This window comes from Lepidochelys kempii, chromosome 10, assembly GCF_965140285.1.
Source record: "Lepidochelys kempii isolate rLepKem1 chromosome 10, rLepKem1.hap1, whole genome shotgun sequence".
NCBI classification, from domain to species: Eukaryota; Metazoa; Chordata; order Testudines; family Cheloniidae; genus Lepidochelys; species Lepidochelys kempii.
In genome coordinates this window covers 12,742,743-12,765,933 of record NC_136389.1, presented here as the reverse complement: position 1 = coordinate 12,765,933, position 23,191 = coordinate 12,742,743, and the positions used below count along the sequence as shown (strand labels likewise).

The following is a 23,191-nucleotide window of genomic DNA, read 5'->3' as shown; positions in this document are numbered from 1 at the left end:
AGGGCACCTTGTCATGCCTGGCAGCTGCTCTCATCACGGAGCTGGAGCTAGACCTAGACAGGCAGGAGAATGCTCCCACCCCTCCCAAGACTAGATTTGCTGCATGCAGGAGTCCTACATAAGGCTCTAGCTATACCTCCCAACAGGCAGCCTGCAGGAAGCCGCTTCTCCAGCTGAGGAGGCAGAAGCAGTGCTGGAGATAATCGGAGGGAGCCGCCAGACTGTCTCAGCTACACGCTGCTATCACAGTATTGCTATCACAGGCTTTCAGCGAGACGGGGAAGCTTCTCTGATCAACTCTGTTTACTACTGTCCGATCACTGCTGCCGAACGCTGCTCAGCCCAGTTTGAGGTTGGGTGTAACCTCTCTGACAACTCCAGAGCACAAGAAAGGAGGTAGAAGGGATGCAGAGGAGAGCACTGTGTTCTTCCAGCCTGGAAGAGGTGATGTGAAAGCCAGCGAGATGGGAGGACTCCCCATCAGAGCCAGGGCATCATGATACATTTTGTCCACGCAGGCATTCCTAGTGCCCCAGTTGCCATAGTGTCTAGAGGCCAATGCGATGCTTCTGAATTTATGAGCGTCAGTGTTGGATGGCAGAGAGCTGCTGGATCACATCAGAGACCCTCCCCGCCAGATGGGTAACAAGGCTTTGCCAAATGAAGCACTCACTGGAGTGGTAATAGAAACATCCATTTATTAGGAAAAACAAGAACCTTATAAATAGTAAAATGCAGGATTGTTAAGTTACAATTTCCACTTCTCAGGCTCAAGGGATCTCAGAGCTGGGGAAATGTCAAGATTTTTTTTTTAAAAAGGGTCCACTTCTAAACCGAACCATAAGCGTTAACTGTACATTTATTACATGGCAGCAATTTGAGGCACTAGAGGTCCTTTTAAGACACACACAAACTGTCCCCTTCCCCCCCATGAAGTAAGACAAAGCGATGCCAACACCAAATGAGTTTCCAGCAGTCATTCTGGTAGGAGAGTGGGAGTATAGACTGAAATTAGTACGGTTGTCTTCAAAGATCTAAAATACAGGTCTGGTGGGATGTTATAGGAAGGTTCACAGAATGAGGTGCGCTATCTGCTGCTGTTCAGCAGAGGGGAATTAATCCAGCTGATCCCATGTTAGGACATTTGTCTCCCACAAATGGCATTGTGCAGGTCAACAGCAAGAGGACACAGGCCTATTTATATTTCACTCCACAACTATCCTAGAACAGAGCCACTCTGTCATTTAGGTTCCCACCTCTGTTCACAGAGAGGACATGGCCTCTTTTATAAAGGTGCCCATGTGACCCTAACAATAGATTGGTATGTGATCAGTGTAACCCCAGTAGGGCAGATCTGGGCAGGGGTTTGCACGCACACTTCCCACAGATGGGTCTGTGGTATTTAATTTTTGTAAATAGTTCTGGTTCTCTCCAGTCTCGATGAAGCCAAGTGTAGGCATTAAAATAAAGCTATTTCTTAAATTTAAGGAGGGGAGCTTAATAGCAAATGTTTTCAAGAAGTATCATTTCCAGTAAGTGAATTCCTAACCCTGCCAGTCACAGTTGTGACAGTTCAATTCCCTGAAAAGCAATTTAATACACCCATTGGAATCCATTTCATTTTTGATCCACTCCAAGTGGATCATAGTCCTTTTAAGACACAAATAAAGAGGTTTCCCCCTCCCAGAAGCAGGACAGGTGGCAGCCGTTGAATTTCATTTTAGCCTCTTCCTTGGGGATTATTAAATTTTAGGCAGGTAGGTACCAGAAAATAGCTCATTCATTCTCCCTCCCTCCCTTTCCTACAAGACTCCTGAGATTCCCCCAAGTTTTAACCAAAATAAACTTTGGTAACTTTCAAAATGTCAGAGCAGGAGGAGATGTGCAGCTGACTTCCCAGTCTGCTCTTCTCCCCGGGGGCTTGAGAGCCGTTAGTCTTTTTACTTAGGCCAAGAGTCACTAGAGCAGAGTCATGGTACGCAGAGCAGTTCTCTTCCCCACCTTGCCCTTGTTCATCGGTGAGAGGACGAGCTGGACTCCAGCCTCCATCTTGCAGCACTCGTAGGAACTCTCAGGAGTCCTGGTTGCTTCCTGTCACATCATTCCCACAGCACCGATACAGATGCTTGTCGTGCGTCAGAACACGGGCAGTGGGGCAGGTTGGTGGACAGGAACCACTGAACGACAAAAGTACAGGGGCCTAATGGGAATAGAGAAGAACCAAATCTCCAACATCAGCAGGGACAGGACAGCAGAAGTCAAGCACAGTTCAGCATCCTACCCCTCTCTGGTTCTTGCTTCTTTCCTTCCAAAACAGCAGCTGGTCTTGGCTTCTCTGGTCGAGATCTGTTGCTCTCTTTTGGCTCCAGTCAGATTGCAGGGACAATGCGGTTTTAAACATTGCCCGGGCCGCTGTCCTCTCAGCTCTCACCTACAGGTCATCGTCTGAGAGCATCAGCACTCTCTTCTCAATGGTTTTGCTTCTTTTCCTATTTTGCCCATCAGCTTGGGGTGCCGTGTGCCCAATCTGCCCAGGAGCTTTTGTCTCCGCCTCCTGCATGGACTGCTGAGTGTATTGCTGGTATGTGGGGGAGAAGTTGTGGATAGCATCCTGGACAATGTCCTGCGGGCTCATTGTCTCCTTCAGCCCGCTAGAGATGCTCTGCATTGGGGCCACGTTTGCTGAAAGCAGAGAGACTTGTTATGAGTGATCCACTTTTAAAAGGAAGTGCCTCGCTAGGCAAGGGAGATGGGAGGGCAGGAGGGACCAGACATAGAGGTCCTGAGCCTAGCGATGTAATAAAACTTCTGGCCAACAGGAAATGAGTCCCAACGTGCAGCAATCAAAGCACACTGGACACGTTTGATTTTTGAGTGGTTACAGTTTGATATGCCCTCGTAGAATTGGAGATGAGTGAGTGGGTAATGTGCAACAGAAAGGGTTAAATCCATTGCCATCTAAATCCATCCACAGGTGAAAAGTTCTGTGTCATTGTTAAATGGACAACTAGAAATGTGGACCGAGATATCCCTTCTATACTCCAATCCTAGCAAAAAATGAAAGCTTGGTGCTTTTCTTCAAGCCATGAGCATAGAATCATAGAATATCAGGGTTGGAAGGGACCCCAGAAGGTCATCTAGTCCAACCCCCTGCTCAAAGCAGGACCAATTCCCAGTTAAATCATCCCAGCCAGGGCTTTGTCAAGCCTGACCTTAAAAACCTCTAAGGAAGGAGATTCTACCACCTCCCTAGGTAACGCATTCCAGTGTTTCACCACCCTCTCAGTGAAAAAGTTTTTCCTAATATCCAATCTAAACCTCCCCCATTGCAACTTGAGACCATTACTCCTCGTTCTGTCATCTGCTACCATTGAGAACAGTCTAGAGCCATCCTCTTTGGAACCCGCTTTCAGGTAGTTGAAAGCAGCTATCAAATTCCCCCTCATTCTTCTCTTCTGCAGGCTAAACAATCCCAGCTCCCTCAGCCTCTCCTCATAAGTCATGTGTTCTAGACCCCTAATCATTTTTGTTGCCCTTCGCTGGACTCTCTCCAATTTATCCACATCCTTCTTGTAGTGTGGGGCCCAAAATTGGACACAGTACTCCAGATGAGGCCTCACCAATGTCGAATAGAGGGGAACGATCACGTCCCTCGATCTGCTCGCTTTGCCCCTACTTATACATCCCAAAATGCCATTGGCCTTCTTGGCAACAAGAGCACACTGCTGACTCATATCCAGCTTCTCGTCCACTGTCACCCCTAGGTCCTTTTCCGCAGAACTGCTGCCTATGCAAGTACAGCCTATGTGGAAGGTAGCAGGTGGGCAGCATGTAGAGATACAGCACGGTCCAGATACAAAGGGTGAAACACCTCTTCCAACAAAAGGATAAAATCCATCTCCTTGCATGCTGCCCACACCAAGCCAACTGCTCTGACTCTGCTCTTCCCAGAGATCATAGGCAGGTCAATAGCCAGTGACAGAAGAGGATGCTCTGAGCAGAGTAAATCTTTCTCTAAGTTTCCTAGGAAGATAGGAAGCCATCCCTGCAGGATGCCCATCCCACAGCACCATTTAGGTGAAGGGTTTTGTTTGCCATTCCTGGGGGGAGAGGAACAAGAGGCCAAACTAGCCCCTTCCCCATCTCCCCCCCCCCCCTTTTCACTCTCTTGCACATTCGGCCTTTGGAGTTTGTAAAGGACCCAAGGCCACAGAGCACACCAAGGACCAGCCAGATACCTCCCCCTTATAAAGAGTCCAACTCCTTGAAACCACTGCCACCTACACCACAGGACCCCAGGGCACAGAGGCCCTGGACCAGCAGCAAAGGCTGGATGGGAAGTCTTCTGAGGCTATGCTGCTCCTTGAGCAGCAATGCCGGTCCTTACTGGAGCAACACAAGGCTTCCCTGTTCCCATGGGCACCCAGTGTAGTAACTGCAACATTCCCATCTCTGGAGACAGAGGCCAGTCATGGGATTTAAAGTGGAGTTTGGGGCTTGGCAGGAGATAGCCCACCAGCTTGGTTGAAATATCCCTTATAAAAAGGGATGCTATTACAGAGAACAACTGTCACCATTATTACAGCAGCACCCAGGGGCCACCCTCCATATCAGGGCTCCATTGTGAGCAGCAGCCATGTCTTCATAACACAAGAGCAGGCAGCCTAATTCAAGGCAAGAAGCCAGGACAACAAGCAGTGGGAGGGAATGGGAGAGGGACTCCATGACACATTTCAAGAGGTCAGCTTCATGCACAACTTGATGAATCTGAATCCTTTTTGACACCGGGTGTTTCCTGACAACATTATCCGTAATATTAACAATCCTCTGTCCCAGCAATCCCTCCTGAGAGGGCTCTTCCCAGCCATTAGCACTGCCTGAAGGCATCATGGGGAAAAGAGCCTAAAGGCAGGATTTAACAGCAGAGAGCCAAGTAGCTTTTAAGGCTCTTTACTGTTCAACTGAGAACAGGATCCCCTCATTGCTTATGTGCCTGGGGCCCCTCGAGTGTAGAGAAGATGGCTTCAGTTACCTGTTGAGTTTTCCTTCTTCTCTCTGTATACCTGGCAGGTAAAGGCATAGCGCAGAGCAATGGCGGCAAATAGCATCTCAATGCAGATTATGAAGTTCTGGTAGCCGGCAGCTACCGTCCCAGCTCCCACCTCCTTCCCATCAATGATTTGGACTTCAGGGATCACCCCACACTTCTCCAGGATGGCCAGCAGCATCCCTGTAAAGAGACGCAGAAAGGGGGTGAGTTCTGGTTCAGGGCGTCCAGTAGATTGTACAGCTACCATGGGTCCTTCTGCTGCCTCCCAACTCATTGGGTGGAGTGATCAGGTGCTGGGAGAGAAGAAGGGCCGTCCTCCTGGAGACCCCAAGCCCTAGGACCCACCTTGCCAGAAGGAGAGGAAGATGATGGCCTTGATGGTGAGGAATTTGAGGACTGGCTCAAAGGGGCGCAGGAGCTCCAGGGTGGCAAAGTAGAAGAGGAAGAGCGCGTACAGGGCCATGCTGACAGAGAAGTTGTAGATGATGGTGATGTAGAGGTATCCACTGTGAATGCTGAAGAGAGGGAGTTACTGAGCTGGGCTGCTGGAACTATGCCCAAATCACAGATCACACTGGCAGGTCGCCAGGAACCTACATGGGACAAGCTGCAGCCACTCCTCATCTGTGACACAGAGGCTACCCGGAGCCTACAGAGAACCAGATCATGAGGGAGTGTTACATACTGGAACTGATTCTCTCCAGCTGCAGCATCTCCTCCACACTTCGGATAAAGGCACCTGCAGCCCTATTGCAAAGGGCTGTGCTTGGCTGGGTCACAAGTAGCATACAGAAACACAGGAAATTGCTACCATGGTGGCTCACTAGGCTAAGGGCTCCTTGGTAGCAGGATGGGAGGTTAAAGGCCCAGAAAGATCTTGGTCCAAAAATTAAAGTGCACAGCTAGAACAAATACAGTGGGTGGAAACCAGCCACAGTCTAGCCCTGGAGTTAAAAGAAGTGTGCGAGAGGCCCAGGTTTGTGTATCTGGATTAACAGCATAAAAATCTTCCCTTGATTCCGAGGCCTCGCCCCCTACTGCACATCTATGGAAGGCAGGCAAAGCCCTCCTCACCTCAGTACACGCCCCCCCACAACCCATGGCCATGGTTACCATCACAGGGCTTAGAGCTCTTGGACATACCATTTCAAGTTCACGCACAGGAAAGGGCAACAGCCCATCTCTCCCCATTCCAAGGCTTGTCTGGGCCCTGTTGCTCCTGGGAGTTAAGATTTCCATAGACTGCAACCCCCTTGAGCATTCGCTGTGCTAGGAAGAGTGCAATGGAAGAGCGGAGAGGGGGTCCCCAGTACAGTACGGTGCTGATCCAGCAGCCCCAAGGAAGAGCATTTAATTTCCCCATATCTGGTTTTCTTGTCCCCACCACTCCCAGAGCAGCCCCCTTTGACAAAGAGTGCCCTGGGGATTTGGGAGGGGGAGGGGAAATGCCTTTGCCTATTCTTAGAGGAGAGGACTGATGCAGCCATCTCAGCCCAGGGGCAATGGGCTGTCCCATCGCCCTCGCATTCTCACTTGAAGTCACCATCGTGGTATTTCCCGAATGCCTGCAGGACAATGGTGAGGATCGCCACCAGGGGCTTCACAATACAGAACTGCAGCGTCGCCTGCAGCAAGAGAGAAAAAGACACCGTGCTATTTCCAGCTCTGTGTTCGAGAGAGATCCCACCACACTCCCACCGGAGGTACTTGCTGTTCTCCCAAGAGCTGCTGGGACCGCAGTACGCACAGTCCCACTCCACCTGACCCCAAGAGAAAGGAACTGAGTGTGTACTGGTCCCCGCCACTCCCAGGATGGAGGGCAAGGAGCTCTGACATTTGGGGAGAAAGAAGAAGAGAGAGATTCCTCCCTCTCTTCAGATAGGGAGCAAACACTTACACCACTAGCAAGGGTGGCCAGTGATATGGAGTGAAATAGACCAGCCCTTAGCAAGTGGCATGTCTGCAGCCACAGTGCACCTTACTGGCTGGATCCCTTCCCCCACATGCATCAGCCTTCCCTGGCATCCCAGTGAAGTGCTCCAACCCAACCAATCATCTCCCCCACCTGCCAGGTCTCTCTGTGGCCTTCCTGTGCCAAGAAATCCAGTCCTATCAACTAAAGCCTGCCCCTCATCAAACCCCCAGGAGCTTCCCCCTGGGCTCATTCATGAGCAGCACAGTAAGGAAGCAGGGCTGTAGCCCCATGGGATTGTCGTGAATAGCAGCAAACCCATTTAGGATACATAACTGATAACTGAAGTTACCCTCCCTCCAGCCTAGGGCAGCACCCGCACAGATATGTGCCAAAACTTGCCTGGTGGTAGGCACCTTGGGTAATCAGTACCAATAGCTAAAGGAGCCTGGGAGGACTAAAACAGGATCTAGGCACCCCAGTGGGAGGGGACCCTGACTCAGCAATGAGTCAAGAGGCAGAGCAGATGACACCAAGCACAGCTGATTGCTGCTGGCTCGGTGCCTAATGGGCTGGGTGCGCTGCCTCACTTTGGACGAAAATTCAAAAACTCAGGTGCAGGAGGGAAGCATGAACGCCTCCAGAAGGCGGCAGCGAAGAACAGCCTTCCCAGAAAGACCCCTACAATTTGATGGACCAGGGCTCTCGTTTAGCCTTAATCTACGTAATATGAGCTAAACAGTCCAGGCCAGAGACCAACCTGCTTGCAGAATCTGAGGAACCCAATGGAATAGGACATTCCTTGCAGACAGCAGGTCCCATAAAGACAACTGGACCTAGAATCAGAACACAATGAGAATTGGTGATGTTGGCCCTAGAGAGAAAGCCAGTGAAGGGGGCCAAAGAACGGGATAGGGACTCTGACTTACGCGATGGGCTTCCCCCGGATCTCAGACATGATGGTGCTCTCCCCTCCCAGGTACTCAAAGCAGAGGCTCAGGAAGCTGTAGATTACAAATGCTGACAAGACAAAGATGGGCATGTGAGCAGTGGATTGACGAGGCAGGGAGGTACTCATGGAAGGGCTACGTACATGCTACACATTAGTATTATTAGCTGCTTTCTGGTAGTTAACCGTGTCCTGCCTTCTGAGAACAAACTCCCCCGTCTCCTCCTGACGATGTAACAATCGCAGTGGGAGAGCTCTGTGGGTGGAGCTTCCTGGACTGGTCTGACCTGTAATCAGCTCATTTCCTTGGCAGCTTGGAGCTAGTTGAATTAAGTTTCATTAACAAACCCAATTTGGTATTTTTCCCCTTTCACCTTCAGACTCTTACTCCAAACAGTATAAAATGCAATGGTGTCAACCAACCAACAACTTAAACTCCAGTGGGCTTAGGGCTCAAAATGACCCAGTGTCACCTACTTCTTGGCTGAGTCCATCCATTTCTCAAGGACTCAAACCTTCATTTTACAAATATTGCATTTCTGCCACAAATGGTTGCATTAAAAAAAAAAAATTTCCGTCCCGATACAATGTGGATAGACAGTGCTGTGTTCCTGAGCCTGCAGACAAGTTAGAGCTCTGCGAGGTGTGATGGGTCCCTGTTCATAGGCCTTTTTGCTCCCTGGCTGGACTCCCACTGGGCTCTCTCCGCCTGGGATTTGATTTCATTTAGATGCATGCAAATGCTAAAAGATGGTGTCTGTTCATTGACACCGGGTGCCGTTGTATTTAAATCATCATACACAAAACTCCCAAAGCCCGTAAGTCCAGCAGTACCATTTAACATAAACCACTCCCGGTGAGCCAAGCAACTTAAAAACTTCAAACCCCCTCCCCTAGCACAGCCAGCCAGCTAACAAGCACATGCAGCGTGACTGGGTCTCTCAGAGGTTGCAGATGAGAAAGACCCTAGCAGCTCATCTAATCAGGCAGTCAGCTAGCCTGGGAGGGACTGCACGGTATAGTCCTGTTGAAACTGATCACCGAAGAGGGAGGCAGTGCCCTCCCACCCCCAGGCAAACATCTATTAAACTGCTGGAAACACAGACTTTGCTCCTGACATATTCTGAGCGTATTGATTGCATAGCAGGGAGTCTGACCTCTGGGATTTGATGTGAAGGGAGAGGCAGCTGGCAGTATCCACCCTTGGAAAAGGATTGGAAATATTTGCCGTTTGATGAAACTCTGGCACAATCCAGAGACGAAAATTCTGTTCTTCAGAAGTATTTGAGCCACAGGGATAATGGAGCCTATGGCCGTTTTATTCCGTTTTGTACTTAGCCATCTCTGGCAAGGTACTGCTAGCTGCCCCAAGTGGAACTCCAGAGGTAAGTAGTCACCTCAACCCTCCCCTTCAGTTTGGTATGGAATTTTACCAGGGGCTCCCAGGAACCTTCATCTCCCCACCCTGACTCGCAAGAGCCTTCTCCAGTGCATCACTGCAGCTTAGGGGCCCATCTCCATTCAGCACCAGCTTTGGTGACAGGGAGAGGAGTGGGTGTTGATCGTTTCCATTGGTCTCTATGACAACAAACTCAAGAGTTACTATCAGGCAACCTGAAAACTCTCCCTGGGTTCCCTCTTGGACCCTGAAACACTGTGATCTGATTTGTGGGTGGGGCGGAGGGGGAGATGCCAAGTCACGCTGATGTGCCATCTTGCCTAGCTTCCACTAGAGGGGAGAGACAAACAAAACCCTTGTGCCCTCCATCACAGGTTCCTCCTGCACCATTCTCCTCCCAACCTCTACCACAGATGCCACCCCGCCTTGCCCACCTTCATAGCAGTCACGCACAGAGTTGAAGTACACATAAAACTGGTGACTTCCAATGAGGAGGAGGCTGAGCCAGGAGTCAAAGGCGTAGATAGGCACAATGAAGAGGATGCGGATAATATAGCGCTGCTCGTTAGGAATAGTGTAGTTCCTCAGGTGCATGTAGATCTGGGGAAAGGGAGAGACAATCCGGGCAATGTAGTGACATTAGGCCCATAAGAGATACCTGCCGAAGAGAAGCCGAGAAGCAGACGTGGCAACAGGCCATCAGGCCTCTGCTTTGTGGGTGCAGAAAGGAGCGTCCCTATGTGGTTTTCCAGTCTTCATCTCCCTCCTGCCCACTTCTTGCTCCCTGAAACAGATCTACAGTGAGATCTCTTGACGCCTGAATCAGAATCCAACCAGATACCCTGCCAGACTCCACCCGCCACCACATGGTCCTTGCAACCTGCAGGAAGCACAAAACACATGCTGCCAAGACATTATGCAGAGGAAATCAGAGACTAGCATTCCTTCAGGGAGCAAGTGTAAGTGTGGGAGGATTAATCCCATTGGCTAGAGGCACAAAATCTCCACACAAAGTACTGCCCACACCTCAGTCCTACCAGCAAGCACCCTGCTATTCCAGTCCCAGTTCCTCTACAGCTTCGCCAATGCAAACCTGACCTGTCACACAGAATATAGAAGATGAGGGTTGGAGCACATCTCCTACTATTTCAGCTTGGGACTCCTAAGCAGCAATTACCAAGAGTACAAGAACTTTGCTGATCCGGGGGGAAGGGGAATTCCACACCACGAAACAAGTGGGCTGAGATCAAATAACTCATTTCATTTGTGACCCCAATCAATTTTAAATTTGGGTCTGCGGGGTGAAGAGTCAGTGTGTCTACCCCACTGCACCACTTGGCCCAGGAATTAACTGCCATACAAATACTAACGCTGGGCCACATTCTGCTTTCAGCCACACCAGTGTAAATCTGCAGTAATTCTACTGATTTCAGTGGAGTTACTCCAGATTTACACCTACATACCGAGAATTGGGCTCTGGGGACAAATATTTCAGTTAAACCCCCAGAGGACACATGGCCTCAGACAGCAGGTGTCACGTGTTGTTAAGTGGGGAATGGGGACATTAGGAAATCCAGGCTCCCCAGAAAGGAGAATGGAGGACACTCCCTTAACCTCAGAACCGCTGATACTCTAGGAACTGTTACAGCTTCCCTCTGGGGTAGGCACTTCAGATAAACACAGCGAGGAAGGCCATGCAGGCAGCCGCTCAGGGGAGCTGAAGGACAAAGTCTGCTCTACCAAGCTGTTAGGTTTGAAAAGGCTGGACTCATCCCTCCCTGTAACGTGCTGGTCTGAAATTGGCAGAGGCACCTGCTGTAGACACTATAGAAGGTGGGAGGCCATAGCCAGGAGACGGAGATGCTTCGCTGGAAGTAAGGGAAGCAGTTAGAGACAAGGAAATAGTCTGTAACTAGCTCAGGCATGGAGGCATTCAAGAATCCTGAGATTCAGTTGAGGTCCCGAGCAGCTCCCCTTGCCCTACCTCCCCCACCCCCACGTGTGCACACACCCAGGTCCAGGGGAACACCCCTCTCCCTGCAGAGCCCTGCCTTTACCTGGTGGATAGTGAGAATCAGTGCCGACCACACAAAGATTCCGGAGATCACCTGCGCTGCCGAAGTGGTCAGGAAAATTTGCTGGCCATCTTGGGAGTAGTTCTGGAGGGTCCTGAGCAGGGAGTCGTCTTTAGGGGAGAGATGGCTGGAGTCTGTCAGAGGGATGATCCTGGTCTGCAGCGTGCTGCCAGCCATGCTGGTCACGCCTACACCACCCTCGGTGGGAGCGGACATGCTGGTGTGTGTGGTATTGCTCATCTGGCAGAGAGGAGAGAGCAAATGTAAATACAACGAGGAAGGCTGTTAGAGAACAAAGCAGCAGACAGAGAGGGGGGCAATGAGCAAAGGTAGAGCAGTGAGCAGCAGGAGGAGGAGGAGTACCAGGAGTCAGTATGAACTGAGCACAGAGGGGCTGGGGGAGCAAGGGGTGGGGAAGCACAAGGACAGGAGAGAGGAAAACAGCAGGGGAAGCACAAAGGGAAATACTCAGCAGAGGGGGCAGATGAATAGATATTTTTATTCCCGACATCCTTTGTCAGATCAAGGTCTCGGCTAACATTAGAACCTTTTCCCAGTAGCCTTCCTCTTGAAGCAGGGATTTACTGAAATGCACAAGAAACTCTGGAAGCCTCTTTCCTGGGCTCTGCCCACAGGAAGGAGTAAATATTGCGCACAAGGCAGTTCCCTGGGTACTTCTAGCCAGACTCTCATGGGCATCATAGGGCTCTTGCAAGAAAACTGGTTCCCATCAGACTGCCAGGCCCATTGCACAGGCCACATAGCCCAAAGAAGCAGTAGCTTTTGGGTTCTTATCCAATAGGGAAGGTCACCCACCATCACTCAAGAGTCTCTTAAAAACCAACAGGTTTCAGAGTAGCAGCCGTGTTAGTCTGTATTCGCAAAAAGAAAAGGAGTACTTGTGGCACCTTAGAGACTAATCAATTTATTTGAGCATAAGCTTTCGTGAGCTACAGCTCACTTCTTCGGATGCATAAAGTGGAAAATACAGTGAGGAGATTTATATACACACAGACCATGAAAAAATACACATTGTAAGGAGAGTGAACACTTAAGATGAGCTATTACCAGCAGGAGAGTGGGGTGCGGGGAGAGAAAACCTTTTGAAGTGATAATCAAGGTGGGCCATTTCCAGCACATTTGCAGGAGTTAACAAGAATGTCTGAGGAACAGTGGGTAGGGGGGAGGGGGAGGAATAAACAAGTATAATAATTAGTATAATGACTCAACCACTCCCAGTCTCTCTTCAAGCCTAAGTTAATTGTATCCAATTTGCAAATTAATTCCAATTCTGTAGTGGCCAGGATGGTGTTTTCAGGAAGATTACCGATGGACTGTAGTTTCCTCAGGAAGTCAGTAGTGTCTCGAAGATAGCTGGGAGTGCTGGTAGCATAGGGCCTGAGGAGGGAGTCTACATAGCCAGACAATCCTGCTGTCAGGGTGCCAATGCCTGAGATGATGGGACACCCAGGATTTCCAGGTTTATGGATCTTGGGTAGCAGATAGAATACGCTACCAGCACTCCCAGCTATCTTCGAGACACCACTGACTTCCTGAGGAAACTACAATCCATCGGTGATCTTCCTGAAAACACCATCCTGGCCGCTATGGATGTAGAAGCCCTCTACACCAACATTCCACACAAGGATGGACTACAAGCCGTCAGGAACACTATCCCTGATAATGTCACGGCAAACCTGGTGGCTGAACTTTGTGACTTTGTCCTCACCCACAACTATTTCACATTTGGGGACAACATATACCTTCAAATCAGCGGCACTGCTATGGGTACCCACATGGCCCCACGGTATGCCAACATTTTTATATTTTTAGAACAACGCTTCCTCAGCTCTCGTCCCCTAATGCCCCTACTCTACTTGCGCTACATTGATGACATCTTCATCATCTGGACCCATGGAAAAGAAGCCCTTGAGGAATTCCACCATGATTTCAACAATTTCCATCCCACCATCAACCTCAGCCTGGACCAGTCCACACAAGAGATCCACTTCCTGGACACTACAGTGCGAATAAACGATGGTCACATAAACACCACCCTATACCGGAAACCTACTGACCGCTATTCCTACCTACATGCCTCCAGCTTTCACCCAGACCACACCACACGATCCATTGTCTACAGCCAAGCTCTACGATATAACCGCATTTGTTCCAACACTTCAGACAGAGACAAACACCTACAAGATCTCTATCAAGCATTCTTACAACTACAATACCCACCTGCTGAAGTGAGGAAACAGATTGACAGAGCCAGAAGAGTACCCAGAAGTCACCTACTACAGGACAGGCCCAACAAAGAAAATGACAGAACGCCACTAGCCATCACCTTCAACCCCCAACTAAAACCTCTCCAACGCATTATCAAGGATCTACAACCTATCCTGAAGGACGACCCATCACTCTCACAAATCTTGGGAGACAGGCCAGTCCTTGCTTACAGACAGCCCCCCAACCTGAAGCAAATACTCACCAGCAACCACACACCACACAACAGAACCACTAACCCAGGAACCTATCCTTGCAACAAAGCCTGTTGCCAACTGTGCCCACATATCTATTCAGAGGACACCATCATAGGGCCTAATCACATCAGCCACACTATCAGAGGCTCGTTCACCTGCACATCTACCAATGTGATATATGCCATCATGTGCCAGCAATGCTCCTCTGCCATGTACATTGGGCAAACTGGACAGTCTCTACGTAAAAGAATAAATGGACACAAATCAGATGTCAAGAATTATAACATTCATGAACCAGTCGGAGAACACTTCAATCTCTCTGGTCACTCGATTTCTGATCTCAAAGTGACTATCCTTCAACAAAAAAACTTCAAAAAACAGACTCCAACGAGAGACTGCTGAATTGGAATTAATTTGCAAATTGGATACAATTAACTTAGGCTTGAAGAGAGACTGGGAGTGGTTGAGTCATTATACTAAGTATTATACTTGTTTATTCCTCTCCCCCCCCCCCCCACTGTTCCTCAGACATTCTTGTTAACTCCTGGAAATGTGCTGGAATGGCCCACCTTGATTATCACTTCAAAAGGTTTTCTCTCCCCGCACCCCACTCTCCTGCTGGTAATAGCTCATCTTAAGTGTTCACTCTCCTTACAATGTGTATTTTTTCATGGTCTGTGTGTATATAAATCTCCTCACTGTATTTTCCACTTTATGCATCCAAAGAAGTGAGCTGTAGCTCATGAAAGCTTATGGTCAAATAAATTGGTTAGTCTCTAAGGTGCCACAAGTCCTCCTTTTCTTTTTAAAAACCAACCAATCACTACATCATCTGCTTCTTCGCTTCTACTGGGGATGATGCCCAAAACCCCACATGAGCTCAGTAGAACCACCTTCAGGAGCGGAGCCTCCTGTACACAGAGTCAGCTTTGTTCCCTGTCTGTCCATCTCTGCTTCATGCACACACTTCCTGGTCTTTCCTCCTACTCTTCCCTGTGCTGTCCTGGTAGGGGCTTGTCACACGTTAGGGAAGGAAAAAAGTCTCTGACCTGCTGCTCAGGGTCCCCTATGATCCATTTCCCTTGCCAGTCAGGCTCAGCGATTTAAGGGAGGGAGCAATGACCGGTCTCAGTCAATCAATAGAACCTCAAACCCTTTTCCACTCAGAGACAGAGGTAGAACCTTGCCGATAAATCATCAAGGCACCAATTGCCCAGGAAGAAATTCCTGCTGACACGCTGTGCACACATCACCATTGCCTTGGGAATGGACTAGCAGCATGAAAGACTTGTGGCTGCCTGAAATTTTGGCTCCCTTCTCCTCGGTGGTCTAGCACCAGGAGTGAACACTGGTGCTACCCTAGAAGCCAGAGGACTGGCACCGCCCATGGCTCCCAGAGCCACAAGCCAAGCAAGAATAAAAGCTACAACCATTTAATGGTAGGATATAAGAACAGGAATCTCTGGCAAATTACCCACCATTTCCCGCAAGATTCTGAGGGCATAGAAGATCAGGGAGCCGACATGGGCTCTCTGTTCAATCTCTGCCCATCTCAGATGGTTTCAAGACAGCAGCCTCAGGGCCAGGTGACACATAAAAAATCCTCAGGGAAAGCAAGGTGGCCTCATTCCACTATGGTTCTAAGACACAAAGGGCACCTTGATTCTGCCCTTGGCTGCAATTCCCATTGTGTCTATGTATCCACGATCAAACTGGAATTCAGGTCTCATTTTTAACACTTAAAATAGCTGTTGTACCTAGCTGTGTGGTCAGTGTACCATGCACCAGCCAATGTCCTCCAACCCAGAGCCAGCTGCATTTCAGTGGGGCTGCATCTCATAGCTCATCAAGCACTTTGGGATGTATGTAAAAATTCTATTTTGCCAACCCTGGAGCATAGCAGAAATCTCTCAAGACTAGAGTCCTGCAACCTAGCTGGGGCACAGCAGCCCTTTAGAAAATCTCCACCACCACCAATCACCACAACAGAGTCAGGTCAGTGTCTGGTAGGGTTCCCCTTCCCAAGCCAGACCTCATAAAGGCAAAGAACAAAGTATTTCCAGAGCAAACAACCGTCAGCATGTTCTAGGCACCACGTCCCCCATGTCTTGGCACAGAGAGGACCGACCTCACAATACACTTCTTTTGATGCACGGCCTCAGACCCAAAGGCCTCCAGACACCCCAGCTGCCATCTTTGGCCTTTCATTTCTTCAGCTAAACTGCTTGTGCAGCACCTTGTATTCCAGGAATCCAAATAGTTTAACAACACTTAGATTTAAAAAGAGTCTTTAACAAGTTTCTCCCATAAATGGATAAACTAATAGATTTCTCCTTTTTCCCCATTAGCTGCATCTCCCTGAAGCTAACCCAGAAGTTTTGTTTGCCAAAACTCCTACAGGCTTGTGGGAGGAAAGATCCGTGTTAGAGGTTGATCCCTGCTATTAATAACTATTTAAATAATGATAAAAGAAAGAATTCTCCACGCAACCTCCTTTTCCACTCCCCGCACAATTCCTACCTTGCAGGAAAGGAAATTCAGATGGTGTCAAGCCAACAGCCACATGCACCAGTGACTAAAAATATCTCTTCCCCCACCATTGACAGGGGAAGGGCTGGGTGAGAAGAGTTTACATGTAAGTGGAGAGGTCCCAATTGCAGGCGGTGTTGCCACTCACGTTGACAAGGGCTCATAGTTCACCCCCAGAACATCTGTACCTGGGAGAGGGAAAGAAGAGAAAGAAAAAGACAGGTGGAGTGAAGGAGAAGATCGAGTTACCAAGCAGTCACCTGACTGCCAGCTTTCTCTGTGTAACAAAAACATTGTTGGATTCACAGCTCATTTCTAGCCCCCAGATTCAAGGGAGAGCAGGGAGCTGTCCTTTGGACAAACTGATACACCAGAGACCCAGCCATATAAACATTAACAGGATGGCACAGATAGCACGGGATTGGTGGAAATGTGGAGGAGGGAGTCAAGATTTTGTTTGGTTTTTAATAGCTATGCCCTTCCTTATTTGCTTTGTGATCAGCCCTGGAACAGCCTGGTACAGTAGCTGTGCGTTAGTGCTTGGACAGCTGGTGGCGGCCAGGCTGGGTCCAACCCCTCCTGCGTCCTCTGGGAAGGAGTGAAGCAGTTTTATGAAGCAATCCAAATGCAGACAATATTCCACCACGGGGTGGGAAAGCCTTAGCACCTAATCTATGAGGCATTGGTATAGCCAGCAGGTTGTGATGACACAGGAAGCAAGAGAGCCATATTACTATCTAGTCCTGTTTCTTCTATCTGCAGTGAGTCAAAGCAGGAGATGCACTGTAGATATCTCGACCCAGAAGACTTGCCCATTAAGGCTGTGATTTATGGACTGTATTGTAGTACCTAGGAGCCCCATTCAAGGGCCAGGACCCCAGCGTGCTAAGCGCGGTACAAATACAGAGCAAGAATGGCAGTCTACACAGATTCTCTCCCCTAAGCAGCTCAGGAACAGCTCCCACCCCTTTATGTGAACACACGTCTGAGACAGGAAGGCCATACGGGATGCAAAACCATTTCACAACCCAACGCCTGCTGGGAATCTGAATGGACAGCCTGAACTCCACCAAGCACGGTCTTGAGAGCTTTGCCAGGCACGTAAGGATGCTAAAAGCAGTCTTGAGACACAGAGAGCTCCTGCTCCACCAGTTGTACTGCTGAGTTTCTGCCTATTTATTTGAAAACTGCACACCGGTCGAGAGTCCCAGGGCAGCTCTATGGCGTTTTGATTTTGGTCACTGAGTCGCACACTCAGAGGGGGGAAAAACCCCTCAACTCTCCAAAACTAAACAGGAAGCCACCTTCACGGCCAACTGACCCTAAGCACTTTGGCCCAGATCCTCAAGGTATTTAGGCTCTACCTTCCATTGAAATCAATGGAAGGTAGGAGTCTAAATACTTTTGAGAATCTGGGCCTCCACCTTCCTGCCTGCTCTCCAAACACTCAGCTTCTTGGATTCTGCTCTTTATTGATCCAGAGCCAACTGAAGTCAGTGGGAGTCTTCCCATTGGCTTTGGCTCAGAGACCTTTCAGGATAATAGACTCCTTCCCAATTGATGATGGGGCACTCATACAGGGCTGTACAAATGCAGAGAGTTCTACAGTTCAATCTGAAGAGCACCATAACACAGAGCACTTGGGTGCGCCTTCCATCATGGCTCATCAGACTCCTAGGGAGGGTGAGAAAAACTTCTGAGGCTTCTTATTAAAAGCCAAGATGACTCACTCTGATAACAAAATTATTCAAGAGAGATGCATCTCCCCAGAAAGCAGGGAAGGAATAGCATCATGAGTGGCCTGGAGAAGAGACAAAACAGAACAAGACACTCTTAAGAAAATAGGAAAGGAAAATGTTGCTGTCAGGCCCCAAGACAACACAACATGCCCTCCCAATCCTCCAAATGCCCAAGAACATTTGGGAGGCAAAGCTGTAGGTATCAGGGCAATTAACACATGGACAAAAAAAAAGCTCTGACTGAAGCGTGCCAAACTCCAGATGTGGTTCTACTCTGAAAAACAACTCTCAAAATGGCCTGGAGGGGCTCCATACTTGTATCTCAATCAAATCTGATCACTTTACAAGAGGAAGGAGGTATTTTTCCAACAGCCAGTATCACAAACTCATCCAAGGCCCAGGCAGTCCAGCTGGGTTATTTCCTGCTCATGAATCACCTCCTTTAACAAACATTATGCAGATCACATCCTGCGCTCACACCTTTGCGACTTCCGCTGCCCCAATTAGTCTTCGTTACAGGTGCATACGTGAAGCATGGCTGCAGAGGAGTAACGGAGCAGAACTGGACCTGTATTATCTGCATCACGGGCAAGAATGGGTGAGAAGGAAAGAACCCAGCCTGCCAGATGTCAAAGTGATCTGGGTAAGACTGTCAGATCTTGGGTTCATTGGGCTGGTAGTGAAGGGATTGGGGGAGGGGAGGTGAAGGAGGCACTTTTCACTCATAAGATGAGAAAAAAAGATTTGGAATCATTGACACGTGACAACAATGGGAACCTCCCCCCCCTTCCATTTTAAGAGATACTTAGAGCAGAATGAAAAGGAGGACTTGTGGCACCTTAGAGACTAACCAATTTATTTGAGCATGAGCTTTCGTGAGCTACAGCTCACTTCATCGGATGCATACTGTGGAAACTGCAGCAGACTTTATATACACACAGAGAATATCCGATGAAGTGAGCTGTAGCTCACGAAAGCTCATGCTCAAATAAATTGGTTAGTCTCTAAGGTGCCACAAGTCCTCCTTTTCTTTTTGCGGATACAGACTAACACGGCTGTTACTCTGAAACCTGTCATTAGAGCAGAATCACACTTTCAGAGGCTCCAGCACCCAGCATCGGTAAAACAATTAAGGCCTACATAAATGCCAGTTTTGTTAGTCTCTAAGGTGCCACAAGTACTCCTTTTCTTTTTATAAATGCCAGTGGCCTTTTCAACCCTTTGGGGTTAGTTTCGGTTATAAGTAAAATGTGTTTGGTCTCATCCTACTAACCATCAGCACACACCCCACAACTGATTTGACACAATTAGCAGACTGCGCCTCAGGACTGACATACCCAAGTGCAAGTGGCAGCTTTTCGTCTGCCCTGGGAGCCTGCACTGAAGCAACCCCCTGGGTGCCTCGCTATCCATTGCTTGGGTCAGGGCAAATCTCCAAAGCAGACGGGCCTCTAGTCCCAACTCCATCACCGTAGGCCAGCCCCCATCTTCACCCACTGTGTCAGGTTCTTAGTTCCATTCACTCACTTCCAACTTTTCTTTCCTAACCTGAAGGCCGGACCAGGCCATGGAGCCAAATGGAAGCCACAGGAGGCCCCCTGCCTCAGACGTTTCATCCAACAACCGGCTGAAATGGCAATGTGATATTTAGTGCCACCGGCTGTGGAGCATGAGCTGAGCTCTGTGGAGATAGTAGTATGTGCCCCTGAGGCATCAGGCCAACTCTCCCTTGTATTCAGCCCTCATTGGAGCCTATTGTAGATTCCTGCTCTCCCTCTTTAACAGGAATCGTTTCTCTACCACCCCACAAAGCATACATCACTTCTTGGCCCTTTCTCTATTCTCCCCCCACAAAACTGTTTGGAACTGAACCCCTCTGGCTGCCCTGTTAGGATATGACTCCTCCCTACCCACAACTTGTACCACACAGCTAGAGGCCCAATCAAATGCCTTGGGCAGAAGGTTTAGGCCAAATTGCCTAATCTTAGCAGCTGCACACTGGCACATCAGCTGCTCTCTGGCTTTGATCTTAGCCAGCTGATGGAAAATGTTGTTATCAATAGGTTTTATTAGCTTTCCTAGCCCAGGCTGAAAAGGAGTAGGAGCGACAGTCAGGAATAGCTATGATTACACAGCCTTCAATCCTGCTGAGATTACTGCTGTTGTAGGACTTAATTAACAGTTTATAACAACACTCATTAAAAACAAAAACCTCTGCATAGTGCCGAATTAGAATTCCCAGCTCTGGAATGTAATTAGATACCAGCTGTGCTGGGTAACTGGTCATTTCCAAGCAGCTAAAGACCCATTTGCTTCCAAAACAGAACACAGAACAGCGGGAGAGTTTGGGAAGAGGCGAATTGATACAGCAACTAAGCAACTCATACCCTTGACAGATCATATTAAAGCCCACATCTAATGGAGGCCAGAGCTTAAACATGTCAAGCTATAGGTTTCAGAGCGGTAGCCGCGTTAGTCTGTATCAGCAAAAACAACGAGGAGTCCTTGTGTCACACTGAATCAAAAATTCCTTCAGTGTAAACCACCACTTTATGGAGAGCAGTAGACCATAATACTGCATACCCCAGTGTTCAATCACAACTAATATCACACAGCAGCTAACTCATCCCAGAATAAACAAATCCAAAATACAGATAGCTTCATTTACAGGGGTGACCCAAGGACAGAACTTTCTCTTAATCCTAACGGGGAAGGTCTCCTTGAAGTGTGGTCTAGTATCTTGAACATGGGATTGTGAGCCAGGATTTGTGAGTTCTGTTCCCAGCTCTGCTTCTAACTCACATGGCCTGGATCATCTGTAAGATGATTATAATACAGGTTTCACCTACCTCACCAAGCTGCTGTGAGGCAAAGTTAGGGTTTGAGACCCTCGGAAAGAAAGCACGACATGTTATTCAAAGTCTCCCCATAGATGCCTTCTGGTTCTGATGAGTCAGTGCAACTGAGTTTCAGCTTTGAAATTTCAATCTCTTTTATACTGTACATTAAAATGAAGTCTACATGGAATACAGCTTATCAAGGCAGGATATTACTCATGCCTGCAGCTTGCACCTTAATTGCACCCTTCAGAGTTGGGAAGGATAACAGAACTCCCATCAATAAGCATCGAGCAACTAAGCTGTTCCTTGCTCAAGCAGGCAGTTTTTACAAAGTATCCTACCACTGAATGGAGAAAAACCAGTCCTACTTCCCACAGAACAAAGCAGACACTTTCCACTGATGAAAAAGAACATGCCATTCACCTGCCTCAGTCTTGCTACACTGCAGTCACATGACCTAGAAGGAAGTGCCCTTTAACCTACTACTAGACAAACACCAATGTAAGTGAAGCACTAGATGTGCCCTACCCCAAGCCTATATTTGCTATAGGATAGGATTGGAAAGCTCCTGTCAAGCCAGTCACCAGCAGAAGCACTGATCTTTCCTCTTAGGAGACAGGTCGAGTTAGCTGGGTTTCTATGCTAGTCTCTGCCATCATTTTCAGGGCAGCCCATGACATCTTCATCCCTAAACAGATCCCATGCCTGACTGGTGAATGGCATAAGAATTTAGGGGCTTGTCTTCCCCAAAGTGCTGACTGCAGAGGCAAAGTCATCTCAGCCACAGGGATCATCATCCAAAAGGAAGCCAGCTCTCAGGACTGGGTGCATCGTAGAGCTGGGTGGGAACTGCAGGCCAGGCATAGGCATCCCTGACAGATCTGTATGAGGGGCCCTGCAATGGAGCTGTGGAGAAGGTTGCTGCAGATTAGAAGCAAGGGGCATTGGCGGACCTGTGGGAGGGGTCAGCACTGGACATAGGGGCTGGGTGCAGGTCTGGACCCAGGGGCATTGTCGGAGCTGCAGGAGGGGCCAGCACTGGCCACGGGGGATGGCTGCAGGTCCAGACCCAGGGGCATTGGTGGAGCTGCATGCAGCCCTGGTTGAGGAGCTGGAGAGCGCTGCACGTCAGGATGGAAGTTCTCTGCTGCCAGGGTACCTGCTCCCTGCATCCCCCAGGTGGTTAGTTTCCAGGCCCCAGAGGCACCCAGCTCAGGCCAGACTGCACACAGGCCCCCACCCCTCGGCCACAGAGCCAGGGGGTCCACCCCTGCCATGGCCCAACCACTTTCTGGCTGGTCCACACACACCTGAGGGGTCCTCTGTCCCAGCTCAGGACGCTGCTCACTCGGCTTTGGGGCTCAGGGGCCAGGCTGCTAGGGGAGGGCCCCGAGAGAGGAAGAGGAGAGTCAGGCGCTGGTCGGGGGGGACGAAATCTGTGTCCCCCCCTTTCAATAGCGCTCCGCAGCCCCTGCCAGCCTGCACTATCTTGGAGCAGCGCTTCCCCCCACACCCCCATGCGCGCTAGATCCGGGAGGGGGCAAGGGACCCGCCGGCCCAGGGCTCCCCCTGAGCCCGGCCGCCTCCACTTACCCGCCTGAGCCCCAGCGCGCCCGCCCCGCGCCTTGCTCCGGGAACCGATGCTCTTCGGACTCGCCCTGCAGGGTCCCTTGGCACCTGCCACCCCATCCCACTGAGCGCCTCCCTCCCCGGCACCTCCACCTGCCTTCCCCCGGAGACTCCTCCCCCCGGGTCCGGTCACCGCCCTCTCTCCGCCGGCGCAGCTTCTCCTCTTCGTGGCACTTTCGGGGGAGTTCATAGGTCTCTCCTCCAGCTCCGCTCCCACAGTGCCTACAGCCCTCCAGAAACTCCTGTGCCGCGCACAGATCCTGGCCGGGCTCCCGCCTGCCTTGCCCCATACTGAGACAGAGCCCCCCCCGGTTATCGCTACTCGTTCCCCCCTCCTTCGGCGCCCCGCTGATCGTGCCTGGATCCCTTGATAGCAGACAAGGCAGGTTTGATTTCCAGCCTCCATTTAAAGAGTTGCAGAACTTACATTTCACTCTGCCACTGTTCCCTGCTGTTCGATTTCACTCCTGGCTCAGAGCTCCTCCCCTCCAAACACCTAGGCAATCATAATCCCTGCCCTGCCCCACGGATACTACACCCAGCAACCCCTCCCAAGGATGCCCCGTCGTTGTTCCCATGCTCGCCT

At 49.7% G+C, this 23,191-nt stretch overlaps 1 protein-coding gene across 1 annotated transcript; it reads right to left on the bottom strand.

Annotated features, from left to right (window-relative positions):
- Nucleotides 1-680: 680 nt before the first annotated feature.
- TMEM184A (transmembrane protein 184A) lies at nt 681-22,650 on the bottom strand. Its single transcript, XM_073362023.2, has 10 exons — nt 22,570-22,650; nt 16,389-16,585; nt 11,368-11,625; nt 9,745-9,910; nt 7,892-7,982; nt 7,723-7,798; nt 6,584-6,675; nt 5,396-5,565; nt 5,033-5,230; nt 681-2,682 (listed from the first exon to the last, which is right to left on the bottom strand). Exons 3-10 carry the CDS (start codon nt 11,623-11,625, stop codon nt 2,432-2,434), a joined length of 1,302 nt encoding a protein of 433 aa, XP_073218124.1. The 5' UTR covers nt 16,389-16,585; nt 22,570-22,650; the 3' UTR covers nt 681-2,431.
- Nucleotides 22,651-23,191: the final 541 nt, after the last annotated feature.